Here is a 25,491-nt window from a genome sequence, read left to right as displayed (position 1 = left end):
CAATCCTGTAAATTAGTTCATTCGATCAAAAGTTATTTGAGCCCCTTTTAATGAAGTTGTTGCATGAAGTTAATGACATTATAATACTGTAAAGCAGTGTTCTCGTTTGCCCGCGTCCCTGCGTCCTAGACGCATAATTTTTGCTGGGGACGCATAGTCTCAAATCAATGTGCGTCCCCGGGACGCAACCTTTTTGCCACAAAATTGTCATTACCCGATTACTTTTTTTTTTAACAAAGATTTACTGCACTCCAAACTTTTCTTCAGGCTATTGTTGTTTTGGTCTCGCGGTTCGAGTTTTCGTCTGCACGCCGATCTCGACCAACGAGATCTCATTGTGTAGTGAAAGAAAGTCCGTCTTTTTTTAGAGAACCGGCTTTTTTGACTCAACTCATTAAAAAGAGCCGGCTCTCAAACGGCTCTTTTTAATGATGTTGTATAAAGAAGTTAAGAAAAAAAGGAAGTATAAAAGGAAAAAATAAAAAAAAGAAAGTTTTGTGGTTATCCCTTTAATCGGTTGATTACCAACAATAATTTGATGCAGAAAAGGAAATAATAATTTGATGATTAAAACTGAAGAAATATATAGATTTATATGATATATGTGTCGCCGATTTACGATTTCAACCTCGATAACACTAAATTTTGGGGACCCATAGATCTCTGTTGGGACCCATAGATTTTTCAGCATGCGAGTTCCCGGGACCCATCACTTTTCAGAGGTAAAATGAACACTGATAAAGACATTGTCCCATATTTTTCTCATTTCAGTCTTCGAGTGCAATGGCGCCCCCTCGAATGCCATCTTCAAAAGAATCACAAGCGGACAAAAAGGATCAGCCTTCAAGTGATGGTACCTAATATTTTTTCCTTTTACATTCATACAAGGCAGCACGGCGGCGCAGTGGTTAGCGCTTGTGCGGCACAGTTCATATCATGGGAACCTGTCGTGGGTTCAAATCCAGCTCCAGACTTCCTGTGCGGAGTTTGTATGTTCTCCTCGTGCTTGCGTGGGTTTCCTCCGGGCACTCCGGTTTCCTCCCACGTTCCAAAAACATGCATTTCAGGTGAATTGGCCGGTCCAAATTGTACCTAGGTGTGAATGAGCGAATGAGTTGTCTGTCCCTGTGTGCCCTGCGATTGGCTGGCAACCAGTTCAGGGTGTCCCCTGCCCACTGCCCGGAGATGGCTGGGATGGGCTCCAGCCCCCCCGCGACCCTAATGAGGATAAGCGGTATGGCTGAGAGATGAGATGAGATGAGACATTCATACAAAAAAAAATAATTTGGGGTGAAATGGATACAAATAATAATCCACCGATCAGATCCACAGCTCAAAGTCAGGATTTGTTAGACACATCATTTTAAACATTTATTACCTTCCAATACTTGTTTTGCATCGCAGAATCTTGTCCGATACCAATACTATCCAATCTCATATCAGCAGGAAATATACATGTTGCTGTTTATAGTGTTATGTTTTTCTTTAACCTGAATTCGCCAAAATGTAATTTTTAGACAATTCTGGTTCTTATAGTTAATTGTGGTTAGCATTATCCACCCTAAAGGAGTTTGACTAAATTTTCACAACCACTATATCCTGGTTTGTGTCATCATCACAGCCTCACTCAGCACGTTCATGATACGTACTTGCGTTTCTATAAACTTCATCTTTCTTGGAGTTTGGCGTTTGGACTCGACTTGAAAAAGTTCCTGTTTGACCTTGAGTATTTCCATGCTACACTAACAAATAGAAACAAACAATAATCGCGAGGACGAGCATGCGGTTCGTGACTCTCCAGCACCGGCCTCCACCCCCTCTTTTCCCAATGTGTTCTGCCTCGAACAGCTTTGCTAAAAGTAATATGAAAGCAGAAAAAAGCATAAAGTGTCCTAAATTTTAGTTGTAGTTTTGCTGTTGTTAACACATACTTAATAGAGAAAACATTTAACTTTCAACTTTTTAAGGACACCTCAAACAATGCACCACACCTTCTTCCAAGGTAGAATGTAAAGCACTTTACCTGGGATTAAATAAGAACTGCAAAAACAAGCTTTCTGTCATCACAAAAGACATAGCGTGAGGATAGCATTTTTCTTTTCGCTTCCACAAGAAAAAGCCACTTTTTCATTAATGCTATGAAAACATCAGAAAATGTCAGTATTTGACTGAGAATCCAAAATTTACCTACACTGACTGGTCGTAAAATGACATGGGAGCAATGTTCCCTGTAATTTTCCACGGGTCTGAGCGTTCACACAAAGTCGGTGAGCAACGCTTGAAACAACAGTGAGCAACCATAATCCCAAGTGTGGCAAGATAATTCATTATCAAACATGTCCAAAACTTGACATCAAGTTATTTTTGCTGAGTTTCCGGCAATGCAAAATTATTTTTCTCTTTTGAATGAATTGACTCATCTACTATTGCAAAGGTTGTACGGCCTACAAACCTTGTTAGTTCTTACAATTCTTTCACAAGATATCCATTTCTTTTTTTTTACTGATATATTTTGTCGCATAATATTAACATTTTTGGGGGCTTGTTTAGTCGGTTGTAAGATACAGAACTGTACTTAATCACATTTTTTAGTGGAAGTACAATGTTGGCAACAAGATTCACTTGATATAATTGGAAATTATTTGAATGCAACACAAACTTTTTATTCTTTTTTCTGTGTTTTTTTTTTCTACTTTTTTTAAAAATTCCTTTAAAAAAAATCTCATTGTATTTATTTTTTCCGAGCTTTTTTCTTTTTGTTCTCTATTTACTTTTTTCCTACATTTCTTTCTTTTCTTTTTTTCTGTCTTTTGTTTACATTTTTCCTTCTTTTTTTCTCTTCCTTTTGTTTCTTTTTTTCTCAGCTTTTCACTCCTTTTTCATTTTTCTTTTTTGTTCTATTCCCCCCTTCCTTTAAGTCATTTTGTGCATAATTTTACGTAATATTTGGTCATGTTGGGATTAAAGAAGCAAAAACAACCCGAAGAGCCGTTTAGGACCCAAAAGAGCCGGTTCCTTTTAGTGAGCCAAGCCGACAAACTCTACTCACTTTACTCAACTTCGTTCTCCTTCGACTCGACTTCAAAATACCGCATTTAGGACACAACGTCAGGGGAACCCGTGTATTTTTACCTTCATGCACTGTAACTTTGACTTGAGTCGCTTCTTAATTAGTAATTTTCAGCCCTTATTTTTGTGCGCTGGCTAGATTTTCTTGTGCGCTGAGAATGTGCGCGCAGTGCGCAATTGCGCACGCGCAGCTTAGAGGGAACACTGGATGGGAGGTTACTGAAACCCATCCCTTTTTCCACTCACTCTGCTTGATAATTGCACAAAGCGGTCCAGGGATCACAGATCCGTGATAATCTGTTGCACCACTATAATTAAGCCAAGAATACAAATAAAAAATCTAATTTTGTTATATTTTGACCTTTACTTTTGGATGCAGCAAAGCAAGGAAAAGACGAAAAGAGTAAAGAAGAAGGCAATAGAGATGACCAGGGTGATGAAGAGGCAGAAATGGTAGGGTAATTCTGAAAAAAGAATGTATGGAATTTAAAGTGGTATATTAAAAAAAAAAAACAATACAATACCCCAAAAAATGGGAGTTTATTTACATTATTTGTGTCATGTTTCCGTAGCCACCTGTGAATAAACTGTACAGTATGTTCACTACATATGAAAAGAGCCAAATCCAGATCGAGCATATTTTACAACACTGGGACCGTGAAAACGGTGTGTTGAAAGTCCCGGTTCCAGGTCATGATGGTAATCCAGGTGCAGAAGAGCCCCCGGCAGAAAAACAGGTACTTGTCTGTATATCTAAGGTAAATAAACGACCGTATACACTTTAGTACACGGATCGATTGATGCACGATTCCACAATCGAAAACATTTAGTGTTCTGTAAAATATATCTTCATGATGAAATGGTCCTTTTTTTAAGACTCCATCAGCTAGGAAGAGCAAAAAATCAGCTGGTAAAATGCCGTCTCCGAGCAGTCAGACGGAGCCAGCTAAAGCAGAAAAGACAGCAGAGAAACCAAATATCATTCCTCACATTGTTCTGAAACTCACAAACAAAGGCTATCCTGATGTATTTGAAATGCTCAGAAAAAAAGAGCTGCCTCCGGTACTTCAGGTAAAAACAAGACATTTTTGTTTCAGTTTTTGAAACGTTGATGAAACTGTTGTCGCTTGTGTACTTACTTTTTTTTTTTTTTTTTTTACCTTTTCCTGTTCAACATCAATAGGTACTTGATGAGCTGGGTTTAGGAAACGGCACACTTCCTATACCCCGGCCTATTACATTTTCTGTGATCCATATACCTAAGAGTAGGGAACGAGCAAAGAGACAAATAAACTGTAACTGTTTCACCTTTTTGAGTCGTTCTGCAGGAGATGAAAGGGATGAGAGAAAAGAGGAAGATGATGAAGATGTACAATCAATAAAGGTAAATTTGGCAAAATATAAAACTAAGGTTTCCAACACATTTCATATCCTGTCATAGCAGATTGTGAATCAGTTGGCTTTGGTGGGTTGGTCATCTGTCCATCCATCCATCCATTCATCCTCCCCGATTCATCCATTCATTCATCCATCCATCCATCCACCCACTGTCTGTCTTTGCACCCAAGTACCCAAAAATGTATCTTTCCTCCATTCATCAATTCATCTATCTATCCATTCATCCATCTGTACACCTACCGTTTGTCTTCATGCCCACCCACTTTTACTTTTGTTCTCTCTTTTCTCCATCCATCCATCAATCCATCCTCCCATCCGTACATCCACGGTCAGTTTTTACACCCAGCCAACCTTCCATTTTTTCTTTCCTCAATCCAACAATCCATCCAGCTGTACACCCACACTCTGTCTTTATGCGCACCCACCCTTTTATTTGTTGTTCCTTTTCTCCATTCACCTCGCCAGCTATCCCTCCATCCGTACATCCACCCTTCCATTTGTCATTTGTTTCCTTTATCCATTTATCCATCTGTCCCTCCATTCGTTTTAATATCCATCGACATTTTTTCTTATCTCCATTCATTCATCCATCCAGACACCAACTCCTCCATCCACCCATCCGTTCATTCATTCCATTCCATCTTTATGCCCTACCAACCTGACCTATTTGTTCTTTCGTTTCTCCATTCATCCATCAATCCATGCTTCCATCCAGCCGTACACCCACAATCAGTTTTAGCACCCGCCCACCCTTACCTAAGTCATTCCTTTCAATCCATCCACCCATCCATCTGTGCACACACCGTCAGTCTTTTCAGCCACCCACCCTTGCTTCATTTTCTCCATCCATCTGTCCCTCCGTTCGTTTTAATATCCACCAACATTTTTTCTTATCTCCATTCATTCATCCATCCAGACGCCAACTCCTCCATCCACCCATCCGTTCATTCATTCCATTCCATCTTTATGCCCTACCAACCTGACCTATTTGTTCTTCCTTTTCTCCATTCATCCATCAATCTGTGCTTCCATCCAGCCGTACATCCACCATCAGTTTTAGCACCCACCCACCCTTACCTAAGTCATTCCTTTCAATCCATCCACCCATCCATCTGTGCACACACCGTCAGTCTTTTCAGCCACCCACCCTTGCTTCATTTTCTCCATCCATCCAAACATCCATCCATCCATCCATTCATCCATCTGTCCCTCCGTTCGTTTTAATATCCACCAACATTTTTTCTTATCTCCATTCATCCATCCATCCATCCATCCACCCGCTGTCTGTCTTTGCACCCAAGTACCCATACATTTATCTTTCCTCCATCCATCTTTTTTATCTATCCCTCCATCCATCTGTACACCTAACGTTTGTCTTTATGCCCACCCACTTTTACTTTTGTTCTTCCTTTTCTCCATCCATCCATCCATCCATCCTTCCATTCGTACATCCACGGTCAGTTTTTACACCCAGCTACCCTTCCATTTTTCCTTTCCTCAATCCATCAATCCATCCAGCTGTACACCCACACTCTGTCTTTATGCCCAGCCACTTATTTATTTGTTGTTCCTTTTCTCCATCCATCCAGCCAGCCATCCCTCCATCTGTACATCCACCCTTCCATTTGTCATTCATTTCCTTTATCCATTCATCATCTATCTTTCCATCTGTCCCTCCGTTCGTTTTCATATCCACCGACTCTTCCATTTTTTCTTTTCTCCATTCATTCATCCATCCAGACGCCAACTTTTCCATCCAACCATATGCCCTACCAACCTTACCTATTTGTTTTTCCTTTTCTCCATTCATCCATCAATCCATGCTTCCATCCAGCCGTACATCCACGGTCAGTTTTAGCACCCACCCACCCTTACCTAAGTCATTCCTTTCAATCCATCCACCCATCCATCTGTACACACACCGTCAGTCTTTTCGGTAACCCATCCTTGCATTTGTTTCATTTTTTCCATCCATCCAACCATCCATCCATCCATCCATCCATCCATCCATCCATCCATTCATCCATCCATCCATGCATCCATCCTTACACCCACCGCTTGTTTTTCCATTTACACAGCCTTCCATTTTTTTCCTCCTTTTATTCATCAATCAGGACACCAACTTCACAATCCCTCCATCCAGGCTCTTAACCCCTGACAGAAGTCACGTGCCATCTCTACTGAGTCATCTCTGGCAACTCTCATAGAATAGAATAGAATAGAATATGCCTTTATTGTAATTGTTACAACATGGGATATATTGTAACAACGGAATTAGACGACTCCAGGTCCACATTTTACAGTGAGGATAATGAAACAAAGAGATAAAGGAACAAAGAACATGTTTTAACTGTCTTTGTTGTAAATAGGCTCTGCTTCCTCCGGAGGGGGTGGTGGTGAGGGGGGTGAGGGACAAACAGAAATGGTGGATACAACTGGATTTTTGATCTTACAGTACACACAGTCCAGTGTTTTTTCCCGAATTGCTCAGTCCACGTATTGAATGGATTTGGGAAGTACAGTCTATAAACATGCCCGATTAAAGTAGCTGCTGAACTCAGGAAATTGGTTCTAAGTTACAAACCACAGTTAATAACACACAACCTTGTGGTGTGAAATATGTTCTCCACATTTGCCCCATCTCGTGAATGAGTGGCGAGCAACAGCAATGCTACGAAAACGGGACTCATTTTGTGGTCTAAACACCTAAAACGCAGCCCCAACCAACACCATTCACCACCCTAACCACCCAATTCTAAAATGTTGACGTCCAGCGGAGATGCTTGTGAAAGTACAAGTAATTGTTATGATGTGTTGATTGTCTTGTGTCCTATAGACACCAAAAGGCCGCAAAGCAAGTGCAAAACTGATGAAAGAAAAAGATAAGAAGGGCAGAGAGAGTCAGAAAAGTGTGAAGCGGCCTGCTGCCCTCCCGAAAGTCAAAGGTTCTGAACAAAACCAGTCTTCTTTACTAGCCCTTGATATCGCTGAGCAAGATCCTCACCATGCGAGTGTGGAGCAGAAACGCAACCAGGGGTAAACCACACTGATAACCTTTTACAATACATTCCCTATTTTATTGTATTCTTGAGTATCTGTCCTCAAAGACCTGCAACCTTTTTCTTAACTTTCTTTCCGTTATATATGTACAGGACTTTTTCTCAGAAAATTAGAATATCGAGAGGACGTTCTTTATTTTATGTAATGATACTAAAAAACAATGTTAATCATTCTGGATTCTTTACAAATCAACTGGAATATTGCATGTCTTTTATTATTTAATAATGCTGACTATGACAAAAACTTATCCTAGAATATCATTTAAATTTATACCTTTAGGATACTAACCACAGTCAGGATTCTTTTAATAGAAGGCTTGTAATATTTCAGTTGATTTCTTATGCATTAAGAATGTCTGACAATTTTGTTTTCTCAATGGAAATTACAGGAAAAAAATATTTTTTGCACAGTATTCTAATTTTCTGAGATAGTCCTGTGCATATGTGTAACATATTTTTATCTGAACCACTGAGCCTCTCGTCTCAATAAACTGGCTAGGAAAGCGAGCTCTGTTGTGGGCAAAGAGCTGGACAGCCTAACAACAGCAGCTGAGAGACAGGCACTGAAAAAGCTGAGGTCAATCATGGACAATCCATCGCATCCGCTTCACAGCATTATCTCCGGACAGAAGAGCAGTTTCAGTGACAGACTGCTGTCACTGTCTTGTACTACGGACAGACTGAATAGTTCTTTTCTTCCTCATGCCATGAGGCTCTTTAACTCCACCCGGCAGAGTAAAGGCCCACATTAAACCACACCACCTACATTGGATCTTACTGCATTATGTGTAGCACTATTTAGTTAATCTATATAACATGCTAAAGTGGGCATTTGCACGTCACACTGGGTATTTGTATATTGTTTTCTTTTGGCTTTATTATTGTATTGTTCTCAGCTCAGGGATGCTGCTGGAAATGTGAATTTCCCTTAGGGGATGAATAAAGTATCTATCTATCTATCTATCTATCTATAAGTGAATTTTATAATATGTACCATATTTTACTGATGATTAAGAGAGATTCAAAATTAAACTAAAGATCATGCATATTATGGCCCTGGCCTTACTGAAGACTTAACCTTGCAAACAAACTTGACATACAAAGATATATAAAATTGGATCTTTCAGTGTTTTCAACCAGTGTGCCACGGAACAATAGTGTGCCTATGAGCCCTTTAGAATGCGGCAGGAAGCTATACAGTTTCATTTGATTGTATCAACAAATTAAACATCGCTTTTGATGTCTGTTTACCGGTACATTACTTAAGATCTAGTTAGAGAAATCTCGTCAAATATCTTTATTTTACCCCAAGCACATTTTTAGGGAAAATATTGGGGGGGAAACACTTTAATTTGGAACATTAATAAGTGTTACTATTCTTTTTAAATAATTTAAGTAGGACTTTTATGCTTCTATTCATTTATTTCATTATTTGTTTGTTTCAAAAAGGACATTAAATAAACCAATCAAATGAAAACATAAAAATGGAGCATTATATGTAAATTATTTTGTGTATTTTAATTAAAAAAAAAACTATTAAAAAGGAAAAATAATCCATATTTTATCCATTATTTTTGTTTTGTTTTTTTAACTACAAAAACAAATTTGTGGTAAAAAAAGAAAATTAGTCAATTAAATTATTTAATTTATATGCTCAAGCATATACTCTTATTTGAAGATAATAACTAACACACACGCACAAAAAAAACCTACCCAAACTTTTTTCCTACAACTTTAAAAAAAATGTAGATTACAAAATGTTAATGTGGTCTTGCATTTTGCTAATTGTAAGTATTTTTTTCTTATTTGACAAAATAAAATAAAATGAGAAAAAAAATGAAAAAATATTTTTTTTTTAGAAGATGGGCTAAATTATAGCTTGATTTGAAAATGTAAATGCGAAAAATATTAAACTGACACTAAATATTTGTTATTCTCTCTGGCGATGTTCATTGGTATTTCTTTCAATGTCTTCGCTCAAAAAATATTGGGACTCAGGCACAAGTGTACCCTAACTTGCCAAGTGTGCCAAATAACAGCTGTCTATCTAGTTCTATTTTTGTGCTTATCGAAAGGTTTTTGGGCACCAGCATTTCCTTTACTCACAACTTAGACAAATAGCTTGGGCGAATTTTGCATGTTTAAAATTGTGTGATTAGAAAAAAGATTTTGTAAAATATGGACTGGAAATTAATACAAATTTCACAAAACCGAGTCATTCCAAGTGGCTACTATTCAATCAAAAGCACATTCGGGTAGAATTCACACTTTCATTTCCATGTTTTCTAGGCTTGTGTTTCCATTATCACATTGTGTTGTAGCAGTATGGAGCAAACAAGCTACTTGCAATCTAAGTCGATGCGTTTTTGTGTGCAGTCTCACAACCTTTCGCTGGGTTGTACCAGCTAATGGACAAGTGGTATTAAAGATATGGTTTTACTCTGGTTCACCTGGGAATTTTGAGCAGACCTTCAACTTTGAGCTACTTGGAACTCACAAGGTCTACCATCTTCTATGCAAAGGAATTTGCACTTTTCCCTCCTTCTGCCAAGATTACAAGTAAGCCACTCTTATTAAACACAATGATTGCAATTGTTTCTAAATTAATTTATAACGGAAAAAAAAAAAAACAGAAATGTATTGATTGATTTTCTCTTTTTTTGAGGAAATGTTTTATTTGTTCTTTTTTCCATTGTTTTTTCCACACAGGGTTCTTTTTCCCTATTGCCCAGAGGTGCCAAAATTCACTCAAGGGCTCAAGAGGGCCTATGTTGTCAATCCCGGATTCTATGAATTTGGAGCATTACTCTGTAGTAAGACTAGAGACAGGTGAAGCAAGCGATGAGGAAATGTTTTTCTCTGGTTTTCCTGCTGGGTCTCACTTAGCTTAGCTACGTCTGTCATTTCAGATACAAGGATAATCGGTATCCAGAGAACACTGAGAAAATGGTGATCAAAAACAATTCTGGACTTGAAGCTGAGATTCAATTTCATTTCCAAAATGACACACAGGCAATCACGTACATGTTAGATCCTCCTAACATGACCCTACAACCTGACCAGGAACAGGTAAAAGGCTCACTAAATGGTTAAATTGAGTTGACTTTTTTATCATCAGAATTTGGTATTTTTTGACCTTGCATGACTGTTTGGTCATACACAAGAATTTCAGGAGGATCTTTGGTCATGAATTGCTATTTTACTTGTGAATCTCTGAATTGCATTAGAATTCTCTTTAGGGACTCTTAGGGAATCAGTGCAATAAAGGGTCTATCATAATGCATAGGTACACATAGAATTCGCATGTTGTTAGAGAGTTAATGCACAATCTTGTGGAAAAAAACAGAGAAATGCTGAGAAAGACAGACAGCCGGGCTCTATTCCTTGGGTGGAAAAAAACAGAGAAATGCAGAGAAAGACAGACAGCCAGGCTCTATTCCTTGGGTTTTGTTAAATCTAGAACACCAAATACAACAAACACTCAAGCTTGATTTACTCATGCACGAGGAGTGGCATCACACGCATGCACTTTTTCAACCACTTGTCTGCTCTCCCAGCATTTTATTGACAAAGGTTGCATCACATTTACATGTCCAACAGACCTTTCAGATCAGGGGTTGGCAAAGTTTTTGAGTCGTGCATTGGCTGCATTGGGTCAAAAACATCGGATAGGCCGGGCGAGAAGGAAAAAAGTCATTGATTGATAGTTATTTTGTATCTACGGATGTAGAGTGTCAAATCTGATACCTCTGCAATACATAAGAAAAAAAACGTAGTCTCAATACTAAATAGTAAAAAATACCAGTCTCACCAAAACAACATTTATTCGTAGTACTCTATTTACTACTATATGTATAGTCGTTACATTGTCACCATTTTTGTTTGGCGGGCCGGATTAATAAGCCTGTGTCCCGTAGTTGGCCCACCATGCTTTATGTAGGATTTTTCACAGATTGGCTGCACATTCAAGCAATGTCACAAAACAGACAATTTGAGAAAAACGCAAAAGTGAACACAGACCAGCCCTGGCTACATTTGAAACCATTACCACACCTTAAACATATTGTGAAGACAGGAAGAGGCCAAACAGGATGAGGCCCAATGGAATGAGCCTCCCTCCCCTCACCACCAGCCTAGTCAGCAAGCAAAAGTCCCACGAGAAAAACTGAATGCATTCAACGTGCACTAAATGATAACTAATAAATGAGAAAATGTATGCTATCTAATAAATGCGTAAATATATGATAACTTACAATATAAAATTTTTGACAGGGACAATTCCCTAACATCAGAAAAATTTGTCTTAAAATACTATGGTATCGAAAGCAACAGTAAATGAATAACATTTATGTATTATACTGTAATCATGGAGATGAGCTTTTCAACATTATTTTTGATTATTTTTTTCCCACTCTTTAAGGAGTTGACTGTTTGGGCTTACCCAACAACCCCAGGAGAAATCAAGGACAATATTGTGTGCTGTATCAAGGACAATCCAGAAATTTTCACCATCGCCCTCTCCTGTTTAGGAGTGAGACCAGAATTGGAGTTAGAAAGCAAACGTCTGCATTTCAACAGGGTTTTACTTCACAGGTAGTTTTTTTTTCATCAAATATTATTCAGCCTGTTTTTCCGTGTGTCAGAGACTCAGACTCATTATTGAGATTACACTGTCTTGTGCCAAAGGCAGGAGAGTCGAAGTGTGAAGCTCCACAACAGGACTCCTCTGCCAATATCTTGGAGGCTTCATGGCTTAGAAGAACTCGGTGATGAATTTAGCGTATCTCAGGACCACAGTGTCGTTTTACCAAACTCATCACTTCTCTTGACCATGCACTTTTTGGCCAAAAAGCCATTGAATATTAAAAAGCAGTTACGCCTTGAGGTACTTGTCCATGTGCTATGTAAAATTGTAGGAACAGAGTTTTTTTTAAGGGTCAGATTATATGTGCCTTTTTTAGGTTTCAGACCCAGAAAATATTTTGGGGGTTTTGTACACGGAAAAAATACAAGTCTCTGCAGAAGCCTTTGATATAGCCATGGACATCACACCAGGTACAAATCTGCCGAGTTTACAATAAGGTGTGATTTGATATTGCCATATTTCCAACACAATCAATTGTGTTCATTCTGTGTCAGATGGCTGTCTGGACTTCGGAACCATAAAAGTCTTTGAAGAGGTAGAACGTACCATCAAACTGAAAAACCAAGGAAAATATGAATTTGTGTACAAGTGAGTTTTAGATGACACGTGCTTCTAGACAGACATGGAAAGAATAATTACTGGAATATTTTCCTTTGTGTTACCTCTTATTTTCAAGAATTCTAGTCGGGGATAAAAACCCTAACCTCATATCCGCCTTCACAATGTCCCCTGCAAGTGGTACTCTGATTCCTCGTAAAAAGTACACATCAATTCAGATTGTCTGCAAACCCAAAAAGGAAATCTCAGTCACAGACAAACCGGTCCTTTCCTGTCAGGTATGTTGAAATACACTTCAAACAGTTTTTGTTTTTCCAGATATTCATATATAACGCATGCAACAACACACAAAATTGACGGTTGGGTAGGAAAATGGATATGATAGCTGTACATCACTGATATTTTTCATGAAATTTGACTCTTTTTTTGTAACATTAAATGTTGATGTCAGTTTTTACAGTTGTGTGAAAACGTGTGCAAACCCCCGATTATTTTCAATAATTTACATATGATTGGTTGTTAGGGTCAACAATTTTACTTAAATATATCATAAAGAAGACAAACACAGTGATATTAGAGGAGTCAAAATTAGTGTTTAGGATTTACAGAAAGTGTCTAATAATTACAAAACACAACGTTTTACAGCACTGCCTTTACTTCCCTTTAGACCAGATGTCAAACTCAATTGCACAAGGGGCCAAAATTCAAAACACACTTAAGGTCGCGGGTCAACCAGGATAAACATTTATTGAACACACTTAAACTGAATGTTTTTGGAACATAAATATGAATAAAAACAGGCAAGAATATTAAATTCAAACCTTAAATCACTTATACAGTATTTATTATTTTGCAGTAAATAAAAAAAAAATTGTAAAATTATACAACTTAGAACTTAACTTAAACAACTCAACATTATAATAACATTCAAATTCCTTTGTTCCGATGTCAATGTATATATTAAAAAAATGTAACTATCCCAAAAGGTTTTGCTCTCCTTAATATATCTCCTGTCAAAAATAGAAATATGAAAATGCTACACAAATTATTTTGTAAAAACCTCACAACATTGTGAGAACAGGGAGCCTGATGTGCTTGCCTTTGGCGCAGACGGAGTAGGGCGAGAGAAGGGAGGGAGTGCTTGCACATTTTGCATAGCTCCACCCATCCCTCCCACTCACCCAATCAAACAACTTCCCTTCCGGTGTTTTGGCGTATTTACAATTTGTTCTGTGGATTCATCAAAAATTATCTGAAATCTGAACACAGATTATATAGTGAGCTTTTATATTAAGGATTCTTTAGCGTTGTACAGCCAAAAGGAGTTCTATTTTGTTTTACACCTTGACTGTAAATTGTAGTGAAAACGTGCCCTATATATTCTGAAAAGTACTGCTCAGCTTTAGTTTGGCTTTGCGTGTTTCTGAACAGGATCAATGGTTTAAGTTTTGAACGAGATGGAGAAAATTTGCATGCAATTCAGTTTGTCTCTGAGCCATAGGTACTCATAGAAAGAGTCATAGGTTCCCGACCCCTGGTATATGGTACAGTATACGTAATATACGTATGAAGGAATAGATACAGTGACTAAAACGTCAGAATAGGATGTCCAGGGATGAGACGGCGTTGTTCATATTGACGGGCCATTAATAATAATAATAATAATAATTTCCTTGTATTGTCATTCTGTGTAACAATGTACACAGAACGAAATGTCGATTGCACCTGACCCGTTGTCGCGAGCCGATGCAGCCGCAGCCAACAGAGGGCGCCGCCGACCACTTTTTAAGTCTTAGGAATGACTCGGCCGGGGCGCGAACCACCGACCTCCCAGTCTCAAACAATAATGTAAAATTGTCTTGGGGGCCGGATATGATTACACGGCGGGCCGGACGTGGCCCGCGGGCCAGGAGTTTGACAAATGTGCTTTAGAGCTTAAGAAAGGTAGATACATTGTATTTCCACTGACTTATAAAAAACAAGCAAAATCGATATTTTCATTCCTGGAGAAGGTGCCATGCGCTGAGATTTCTGAGTGGTGAGGTAAAAATAAAAACTGTCTCTTGAAGTCCATGAAAAATTTCAGGACAATGAAAACAGGTTCTTTACAGTTGTTTCAATGAAAAAAATGGTAGATTTAAGAAAATAATTGATTGGCCTTTTTAAGGGGAGTGAAGTGTAGAGAGAAACTGTAGTGTTGGTGAGTATGAGGAATGGTATTACATAAATTTAGTCTGCAGACAGCAGACCAAGTCATATTGATAAAAAATATTGTACAATTGAACTAATTGATGTTTTACAAATGTATTTTTTTAATATACAGTGGTGACTTGAAGGGACACCAAAAGCAAATAATATTGTATTCTGCAGGTGATTGAACCTAGTATTGGAGATGGAGGACACATCGTCGCCATTTTACCCATCAATGTTACAGTCCAGTCCGTCTTTTCCAGGTTTCATTTCAAATGTCATATTTTGTTTTGTTTCTAAAAGCACATTTTTTCACATTGTTTGAAATACTTGAAATGCAACCATTGATGAAATTGTGTTTTAATCTGGTATAGATACACAATCTCTCCTTCGTGTGACATCAATTTTGGTCCTCTTGTTTATGGCTCCAAGAAAAGTCAGAATTTCATCATTGAGAATATTGGGATATTTGAGACCCAGTACACAATCTCCTGTGTGGGGATTGGCATCTGCCCGCGACCAAAGCAGGGGTAGGGAACCACAGCAGTAAACCCTTTTCATGCAACTGTTTGTGCACTCATGTCGTTTCTCTTTTCATAAATCTTTTTGTCGTTTTGTGCTGGTCACAGTGGTAAAAAGTTTGGCCGAGAGAGCACTTCGGAGAAGTCTCATACACCAGGGACTAAAATGAGGAGTGAGTCCTTCCCAAAAGATTCTAATGTCTCACAGGTGAGAGCAAAAAAAAGTTGAAATCCTCATTTACCCGCTAGTTAAAAAATCAAAATGGAATAATTTAATTCCAGAATTTCCCATTTGAGTTGTCTTGGCCGTTGAATAATGTTGTTTATATCATTCAAAAAGATGGACAGGAAGAGTAAGTTGCTCCAATCATACAGCCCACACGCTGAAGCTAGAGCACATCCAATAGGTTAATTTAAAAATAGATCCATGCATTAAATATGACCATAATAATAATAATACGATTATTAATTCACAACAAAAAATAACATTGCCATCCCATCAGCGGCAGATTAAGATACTTTTCCTAGAGGCGTTTCTTGTATTTTACACCCAGGCCTTCAGTTGTGCTACTTCCGTTACCTCCCCCTAGCCCAGGGGTCGGGAACCTTTTTGACTCAAAGGGCCATAAAAGCAAAAAATATTAATTTTATTTTGGGAAAGAGCCACACCATATATTATGAGACAAATTTACTAAATTGCTAAACCCGCGCCCCAGACAAAAGCTTAGTCTTCAGCACATTTATTTTTGATGATTTGATAAAAAATTATGAAAAGAGAATAATGCCAGAGCCCCTCTCCCAAAATCAACAAACATACCACTTTAAACTTGTCTCTTTCTTGCAATTACTCAAGATCGGTTAAACTCCTTTTGACCCTTTTTTTCATATATATTGGTTTCAAAACCAGATGCAAGCAGTTATTGTGTAAAAACGTCACAACATTCTGCAAATATGGAGCCTGATGAGCTCACTTTTGGCGCAGACAGCGTAGGGCGAGAGATGGGAGGGAGTGCTTGCACTTTTTGCATAGCTCCACCCATCCTTCCCACTCACCCAATCAAATGACTAAGTTATCTTGCGGTGTTTTGGCGTATTTACAGTTCTGTGGATTCATCATAAGGTATCTGAACACTGAACACAGATTATATAGTGAACTTTTATATAAAGGATTCTTTAGCGTTGTACAACCAAAACGAGTTTTTTTTCCCCCCTTTTTTTGTGTGACACCTTGACTGTAAATTGTAGTGAAAAACGTGCCCTATATATACTGCAAAGTAATACGAAGATATTTAGCTTTGGATTGGCTTTGCGTGTATCAGAATAGGATAGACAACTCAGGTTTTAAGCAAGATGGAGAAATTTTGCATGCAATCAAATTTGTCTCTGAGCCACAGATACTCATAGAAAGAGCCATATATGGCTCGCGAGCCATAGGTTCCCGACCCCTGCCCTAGCCAATCATAATTTGTCAAACCACTGAAGTTACCCTTGGCCTTCTAGAAGGCCCGACTCCAACAACACAAAATGCAATTGGCAAAACCAACAGCTTTATTGTCACGTATTTTATGCCTCAGGGCCCGCAGAACTGATTGTGAAGGCCTCTGGGTTGGTATCTGACTCTGTAAGGTATTAAATGTGATTGGCTAATTTCTTAAATATGAAAAGACATATCTGGATGCAGCGCAACCACGGGAAAAGCAATGAAAAGACGCTGACAGACAATTTGTAATTATTTAGTGTTCATGGAAAAAATATAATTAACTTCACATGATTCCACTTTTTTTAAGACCAATAACAAAGGCTTTGCTTTCTATCCACCCATCCATCATCTATCTATCTATCTATCTATCTATCTATCTATCTATCTATCTATCTATCTATCTATCTAAATTTTAGTTTTCGTCACAGTGCCATGTTGGACAACGTTGTAATGGAACATTATGCGAAAGAGTTCAGCCAAAACAAGGTTGTACAACGTGGGACCTTGAGTAAAAATGGTTTGATGATGAGATCAAATATAATGCCTTTTCTTATGTCATCTAAGATCCCCAGTTATCTAGTATTTACACGGTAGATTTTGGGCTTATTATTTTTAATTAATGGTTGTATTATGATAATATAGTCAGACATTAAACTGGTTGGTGGTACAAAAATGCGTACCGACCACTGGTCTTAACAAACAACAGTGTGCAATAACAGTTAAATTACGAACTGGTATCCTATACAATCTCCTTTGCAGTTATACGATGTTAAAAATAAAACCAACTTATCAATCTGAACTCTTTCAAATGTTTTACCTTATTTCCCTTTTCCGCCATCCAGAATCGACTGAGCACAGGTGTGTTTGCGGTGTTCCCCTGCACGGGAACCATGCAACCTCGAACCCGGCAGGCAGTCACAGTCGAGTGCATCGCTGAGCAGCTCGGTAGCTGGAGTCAGAACTTGCTCATCGACATCAGCGGCCGCGACCCCGCAGACCAGCCTGAAGGCATCCCGTACAAACTGATAGCTGAAATCTGTAGACCAGGTGGGAACTGAATCAAGCATTACATCTGTGATCATTCGAGACTGCTAAACTATAGGGTTTGTTTCTTCTTGTACCTTCACATCTGACTCAACCAGTTACCGTGTTTTCCGCACGATAAGGCTCACTAAAAAGTCAAGTCACGTCAAGTCATTTTTATCTGTATAGCTCTTAATCACAAATTCTCAAAGGGCTTCACAGGTTATTACACTAGACTATTTTTTCAGACTATTATTACACCATCCCCTGATCTGGAACCAACATGAGGGCAAGGAAAAACTCAAAAACCTCAACATGAGGAAAATGAAGAAACCTTGAGATGGGACCGCACATGTGGCATCCCCCTTTCAGGTTTACCAGAAAGCAAAGGATGTTGCAATCACAAATAAGACAGAGATATTGTCCACAAAAAGTTTTCAAAAATTTCAAAATTTGAAATAAAAAAAAATTGTCATATTTTTTTATACCTAAGACTATAAAGCGTATGAAATTGTGACTACAGTAAGAACTCCTGGTACATCGGGTACATCTTAATGCAGGGGTGTCAAACTCATTTTAACTCGGGGGCCACACGATAGAACAAACATTCTGTCGGGGGCCGGACTAGTAGATTAAAGAGAAAGAAAAAGAGATAAAGAAATAAGAGAAAGAGGGAGGGAAAAGGAGAGAGGGCGGCACAAAGAAAGAAGAAGAGAGAGAGGGAGAGAGCGTGAGAAACAAAAGATAAAAAGTTGTGAGAGAGGGGGAAAAGAAAGGGAGAGGAAGAAAGAAATCCAAAGAGAGATAGAAAGACAGAAGGAGAGAAAAGAGAAAAGAAAGCGCGAAGGGTATGAAGAGAGAAAGAGAAAAGGAAAAAAGGAAGTTAGAGCAAAAGAGTTTAAAAGACACAGAGAGAGAAAGAGACAAAGAGCAACAAAGGAAGAGAAAAAGAGAGATACAGTGAGTAAAAGAGACAGAGTGGGAGAAAAGGGGTGGAAAAGAAAGCGAGAGAGAGCGAGAGATAGAGAGAGAGAGAGAGATAAATAAATAAAAGTACAGTGTCTTTGTGAGAGGCACCTGGCTTTGGCAACATCAAGTTGACATATTTCAACCTGCAGCTTGTTTTTCTCTTGCGCTTCTCTGAGTGTTATCTCGCGGGCCGGATTCAATTCCTTAGGGGGCCTGATCCGGTCCGCGGGTCGAAGCCGGGGGACAGACAGGAGCAAAAACAGGTGAGAGTCAGGGTTGAAAAAAAGGCTTGCCTAGTGTTAACTGAGGTTCGCAGACAAACGGGGACAGATAGAAGTGGGTATAAAGGGACAAGGAGCCAATCAGAGTCCGAGGCAGTTGGCGCCAAATAATTTTTACAGTGCCACATCAGTGTGATCTGCACATTGATTCTGATAGGTTAAACAGTTTTTCCACTTTTTCACCTGTGCATCAATAACCTCTCGGTTAGTATGTATGCACACGTAAAAGAGCTTGTATAGTACATTATTAAAATACTTATTTTCAAATATCTAACATTCATTAAGTTTGACTGTTTAACCAGAATGCACTATGCAAATTATTGCTCCTGGCACTGTGAGTAAAAATAGCGTGATCATTAGATAAGGTCTCATTCCTTATTTAATTCCATTTGTTGTCTAGTGGGGATGTGTCAGCACTCTCCACTCCCGCTACTCGGGTTCAATTCCTGTTGCCCACAATATCTTACAATATGGTTGAGTAAAGTTCATCGATTTGATCCATAATTGCCGACTCATTCTTCACTCATTGCTTTAGTGTGATATTACGATAAAATCTTGAATGATCATTTATACCAAGAGTTACTGTATGCATTTGCAATCGTATTCGACGTATTGTGTGGTACATACCGTGCACAGGGTTATAAGGTGCACGTTCAAATTTTTAAACAAATTGTGTTTTTTCTGAATGCCTTGTAGTCGGTAAAATACGGTCATTTGTGTAGTTTGTTGCATTTCAAAATGAGAAATATATTGTATCTCTCTTTTTTTATCAATGAGAAATTTAGTAGTGTATGTTATGTTATCCCCTTTACTGGAGAATTTGACTCAATGTTTTCTACAAAACTTTGATTTTAATATCCAATGACTGAACCAATTGACTAAAAACCTTATTTTTTTATAGGCATTGTGTTGGATATGACCTCCATTTTTGAAGAGCACCATTTGTGTCCAAGTATGAGTCATCTATCATCCGAACAATTTTTCAATGAGGAACAAGTTTTCATCTTGGATGAAAACAAGTTCATTTTCAACAAAGTTCTTGTGGGCCGGACTTCACTGGCTCGCCTAAAACTCACCAACAACAGCAAAGTGCCATACACTCTTAACTTGGGCATTCGATATGTTGGCATTAAGGTCTATTTTTTTCTACCCTTATTGAATATTATGTACCGTAAATTCCGGACTATAGAGCGCACCTGATTATAAGCCGCACCCACCACATTTTAAGAGGAAAACCGATTTTGTACATTGACACAAGCCGCACTTGTATATAAGCCACATGCGCCCACATTTAAACATGTAACACAAACACAAAATTAACCAAAACCCGACTTTAAATCAATGTCCTTCATTAAAGTACACAGTCCAAAAATCACAGCCCGCAAAATGAACGGAAAATGATACTTAAGGTTTGATGCAGACCTGCAGAGTCCGGGTCCTGTTGAAAGTAATCCAAGGAAAAAAGTGTATATTTCCAAAGGTAAGGGTGGGAAAAACATATCAGATTAACACATTTACTCACGCAACTCCTTTTTCTTTAACCAACTTTTTACCCCCTCCTCTTTCCTTGTCTGTCCCTCACCTTTAGCGGTCCCCACTAAAACTCGGCACACCGCGTTTGTTCCGCCGCTCATTTTTCGTTCACCCGTGCAAAACATATCAGAATACGTGTCTAAAATAAATTACAAATAAATATACAGCTGCAAATAAATATTATACACGGGTTACACATAATTCCAAAGAAAGAAGGTACACCGAGAGAGTTTTTAAAGCTTTGATAATAATAATAATAATATAGCTATGACAGGGCAGTTAATGGTAGCAACACTCGAGCGCCGCTAGCGGCCGTTAGAAAAATTCCATAAATTGGCCGCATCACTGAATAAGCCGCAGGGTTGAAAGTTAAGGAAAAAAGTAGCGGCTTATAGTCCGGAATTTACGGTACTTAGGGCAAGATGTTTGGCATTACCTTTTTCTTTTGTCTTTAACAGATGTCTGGCAATGTCGATGTTTTTGAATTGTCTTCTCCAACGTTGTTCGTTCCTGGACAATCCCACGCATTCACTTCTTTGAGCTTCACACCACATACAATGCATCTCTACAATGCTGTGTTTGAAGCCACATTTGATAAAAGCAGCAGGTATGCTTCCAGGTTGCAGTGTCCCCACGGACTAAACGCATCATTTTTGCTGGGGACGCATAGTGTCGAATCATCGTGCGTCCCCGGGGACGCACAGTGTTGAATCAACGTGCGTCCCCGGGACGCAACTTTTTGGACACAAGATTGTCGTTATTACCCGATTACTTTTTTTATTTTTAACAAAGATTTATCGTACTCCAAACTTTTCGTCAGGCACATCCGCCATTGTTGTTTTGGTCTCGTGGTTCGAGTTTTCGTTTGCAAGCCGATCTCGACAAAGGATCTCGTCTCGTTGCTTCGAGATTACGTCATCGTTGTGGTGCTTGTTGTCGAGTGAATGTTGCCTCCGAAAAAGCAGTATTAGGTAAAAATCAACACAAAATTGGTCATTTCTTCAGTGTCAGTAATAAGTCGAAACATAATGCAGAGAGTGATAACAACGGCAATAATTCCGGCAAGGGAAGCACGTGTGTTGAAGCGAACGTTTCGACGAAAGAAAATAAACAAAATAATACTCCTAGCAAGCAAAGAACTTTTCTGCTAAAATGGACTCAATTATATTCCTGGTTACGCTATGAGGAGGATGATAATGGAGGCTCCATGTTCTGTGATGCATGTACCCAGCGTGACAAAAAAACTGGACTGCATAAATCATTTCGCAATACGAACTTTCAGAAGAGCACATTCGATCTGCACCACGACAATGAAAACCACAAATTAGCTATGGAAATTCCGTTGCTGCTATTGGACCTTGAGAAGGCATTACAACTGTGGCGAGACAGCAAACCACGAAGAACATAAGAACTGAAAAATCTGAAGTGATTAAAACTGCATGAATATATAGACTAATATTTCAGCAATATTATTTTCTATAATGTACAATATTTTTGTGAACTGAAAGCTCTTGAAGTGATAACTGATTTGTATTTTCAATAAACGGTGATGATTAAAACTGAATGAATATATTAATTTATATTATATATTTGTCGCCAATTTACAATTTAAATATAACACTAAATTTTGGGGACCCATAGATATTTTCAGAGGTAAAATGAACACTGAGGTTGTATAATGTTCTTAGAACTGGTGCAGCTGAGTTAATATTTTTGAATTGTTTTCAAACAAGTCTTTTTGACTTAATAATGTCCGTTTTCTTTGTTAAAGAATAACGACAAACCTAAAGAGCAAGGTCCTGGAGTTTGACATAGTGGGTGAAGGCTGTCTTCCTGTTGTGTCAGTGATACGTCCGACCGCTAAATCAAATCCAGCTTTGCTGTTCAGGCGGACGTTAGTGGGACGTATTAATACATTGCCCTTGGTGCTGTTAAATGATGGCAATGTACCGGCTCAGGTAGGAGAAAACAATTGCATTATTGCTATGTTATATTGTCAAAAATATAGTGCTGGCCTACAGATCCTTTTTTAATTTTCTCTCATTTAACAATTTGTGAAACACAGTAAACTGTTTACATTATTCATGTTTTGTTTTTAAGGTCCAGATTGATATGACGGATAAACACAGTGTGTTAACACTCCGAGCTTCTCCTGAAAACAATAGCCGGTCAATCCACTTTTCTCAGTTTGAGGACAGCCTGGATTCTGGTAAAAATGTGAAACATATTTTGTAAATATTGAGAATCTTAAGGTCAAATTTGTTGCTGTTCTTATCATTTTTCAGTGCTTTGTTCTAGTAATCACTGAAAACTGAATGTCTCAATCTGCAACAAATTTACAAGGTTCTGTTTTGTTTTTTTAGACCGTTTTGTGATTTGATTGCAGTTTTCTGCTGCCTTTTATATAAGTCAGTAGAAAAACCGGGGCATAGACACGTCCCGGATCATCTGTTGCTTGATTCCAGCTCGAAAAGAAAGAAAAAAACAGCCCTTTTTTCTGCTTTATACCGTATTATTTGTGTATACACACATTTTCATCCCATAAATATTCGAAGTTAAGGTGTCCGTTTTTACAGTAGTATTTCACCTGCACTTGAGCAATGAAAAAAAAAACAGCTCGGTGGCCTTGGCGGTAGGGCGCCCGCCCCGAGAATGGGAGGTTGCTGGTTCAAGCCTCGGCCGAGTCATACCTACAACATTGGTACTCATTGCCTCCCTGCTTGGAACTCGGCATTAGGGGTTGGAATTGGGGGTTTGGTCACCTAATGACTCCCAACACATCAGTTGGGATAAGCGAGGGGGCTGGGAATCCCCTCCTCTGTATCAATCTCCCAGAAAGAGTCAGAAATGACTCTAGCCACCTCCCATTAGGGGGATATGGCTCCGGTATGTATGTATTTCACCTGCACTTGAGCAATGACAAGTGCATGTGTACACTACATAAAATTGTTGTTCTGTCAGCATTATTTACAGTTTATTTGAATCATTTCACTGTATTTTGACTTTTTATCTGGTAATAAGGGAAATAACCCCATTACATTATTCAAATTACAGTATTGCTTTTTTTGCCATAAGGGTAGCCCATTGAGATGCAGTGTCACACATTCTTTTTGTGATGCTTACAATTTTTAGTTATAATTTGTATTTGCAAAATGTTTAACAAAGTCAATATTTTCTCCAGGGCACAGCTTCACAGTAGGGATGAATTTTCCCAACTATCCACAAGAATATTATTAGGCATTAAACCAGTCCATAATACAGTGAAAGTTGGGGACCACTGGTGTGCAGCACATGAGACAATTTTTTCTCAATCAGTCTGCTCCATTCTCAAAAAGTCATATGAAATAGGTCTCAACAAATAATATATTAATTTATTATATTCATATTTAAAAAATTGTTACGCTGCCGATTTAGATATACTTACCTGAAAATATTCCTTTAGTTTATGTCACTGAACCTACCTGGGGCCTGGTTTGAGTTTAACTCTGCAGTGTTTTTGTTTGGCAAATACATTTTTCATCAAACAAAAGCATTTCGACCACATCCGCCACATTCTTTATTCTTTTTTTTTCTTCTCAACAGCGCCTCGGTTGGTCCACAGAGCTTGCTTGAAACTGGATGTTAACGAGACGGTTGAATTCGAGGTCACTTTCTCCTCTGACAAACCTCTGAGGGTGGATGACAAGATTTCAGTGCAAGTAAAGGACAGCCTTTACAGCAATACGACTGTGCAAATCACAGGAGAAGCTTACCAGCAACTTGTTAGCCTAGACAACATCAGAAAACCACCTCGGGAAATGCATCCAAACTACGATGATGAAGGTAGAGGTTTAGGTTTTCATTATGTAATTTGTGACAACCTCACCTCAGAATCAAGTATGTGCATCTTATTAAATCTGATATGTTTAGCCGACATGAGTTTCAACATGAACAATGAATACATTTTTACATTTTTGAATCACTGCTTTTGCAGTACAGCGACTGGATACCATGTCAAATCAGACATACAGATATGTGCCCGTCAGGGTTGGGTAGGGTTACTTTAACTGGATTACTTTCAATTACTTTTGGATTACTCCAATACCAAATATGCTAATAAAAGACAAAAGAAACTAAATCTCATTTCATTAGCTACACCGCTTATCCTCAGTAGGGTCGCGGGGGTGCTGGAGCCCATCCCAGCAATCATCGGGCGGTGGGCAGGGGACACCCTGAACTGGTTGCCAGCCAATCGCAGGGCACACAGGGACAGACAACTTGCTTGCTCAGTCACACCTAGGGACAATTTGGACCGGCCAATTCACCTGAAATGCATGTTTTTGGAATGTGGGAGGAAACCGGAGTGCCCGGAGGAAACCCACGCAAGCACGGGGAGAACATACAAACTCCGCACAGGAAGTCTGAAGCTGAATTTGAACCCACGCAGGAGGTTCCCAAGACATGAACTGTGCCGCACACGCGCTAACCACTGCTCCACCGTGCTGCCCGAAGAAACTAAATATTAATAAAATTACTAAAATTTGTGCAGGCTTGGGGAGTAATGGAACACATGGAACGGCAAAAATGATGTTGGCAAGCTGTTTGGATTTATTTTCATTTTGTTTCTGTCGCATTTTATGTTAATTTTGCCGGAGATCAAAGAGATCAAAGCCAGGAGAGAAAGCTTACTACGTGTTGTGAGTCATAATTGTATTTATATTTAGTTTCTTTTGTCTTTTATTAGCATATTTGGTATTGGAGTAATCCAAAGGTAATTGAAAGTAAT

General features: G+C 38.7%; 1 protein-coding gene across 1 annotated transcript in view; it reads left to right on the top strand.

The window, feature by feature from the left end:
• The window catches only part of hydin (HYDIN axonemal central pair apparatus protein), a 125,134-nt gene that overhangs the window by 56,979 nt on the left and 42,664 nt on the right, over nucleotides 1-25,491 (top strand). The window contains exons 45-67 of the mRNA XM_088339667.1: nucleotides 772-853; nucleotides 3,449-3,522; nucleotides 3,642-3,806; nucleotides 3,946-4,140; nucleotides 4,253-4,453; nucleotides 7,304-7,503; nucleotides 9,903-10,085; nucleotides 10,236-10,355; nucleotides 10,436-10,595; nucleotides 11,947-12,119; nucleotides 12,213-12,411; nucleotides 12,488-12,581; nucleotides 12,666-12,759; nucleotides 12,848-13,007; nucleotides 15,100-15,182; nucleotides 15,294-15,449; nucleotides 15,549-15,648; nucleotides 17,763-17,967; nucleotides 20,095-20,327; nucleotides 21,185-21,333; nucleotides 22,498-22,684; nucleotides 22,827-22,935; nucleotides 24,309-24,548. Of these exons, the coding sequence (XP_088195793.1) occupies nucleotides 772-853; nucleotides 3,449-3,522; nucleotides 3,642-3,806; nucleotides 3,946-4,140; nucleotides 4,253-4,453; nucleotides 7,304-7,503; nucleotides 9,903-10,085; nucleotides 10,236-10,355; nucleotides 10,436-10,595; nucleotides 11,947-12,119; nucleotides 12,213-12,411; nucleotides 12,488-12,581; nucleotides 12,666-12,759; nucleotides 12,848-13,007; nucleotides 15,100-15,182; nucleotides 15,294-15,449; nucleotides 15,549-15,648; nucleotides 17,763-17,967; nucleotides 20,095-20,327; nucleotides 21,185-21,333; nucleotides 22,498-22,684; nucleotides 22,827-22,935; nucleotides 24,309-24,548 (3,562 nt within the window). The remainder of the gene's footprint in view (nucleotides 1-771; nucleotides 854-3,448; nucleotides 3,523-3,641; nucleotides 3,807-3,945; nucleotides 4,141-4,252; nucleotides 4,454-7,303; nucleotides 7,504-9,902; nucleotides 10,086-10,235; nucleotides 10,356-10,435; nucleotides 10,596-11,946; nucleotides 12,120-12,212; nucleotides 12,412-12,487; nucleotides 12,582-12,665; nucleotides 12,760-12,847; nucleotides 13,008-15,099; nucleotides 15,183-15,293; nucleotides 15,450-15,548; nucleotides 15,649-17,762; nucleotides 17,968-20,094; nucleotides 20,328-21,184; nucleotides 21,334-22,497; nucleotides 22,685-22,826; nucleotides 22,936-24,308; nucleotides 24,549-25,491) is intronic.

The sequence above is a fragment of the Urocampus carinirostris genome, chromosome 7, assembly GCF_059441175.1.
Source record: "Urocampus carinirostris isolate Australia breed hairy pipefish chromosome 7, RoL_Ucar_1.0, whole genome shotgun sequence".
NCBI lineage: Eukaryota > Metazoa > Chordata > Actinopteri > Syngnathiformes > Syngnathidae > Urocampus > Urocampus carinirostris.
Note: the sequence above shows the minus strand (reverse complement) of the source record. Positions and strands in the feature narration are given on the sequence as shown.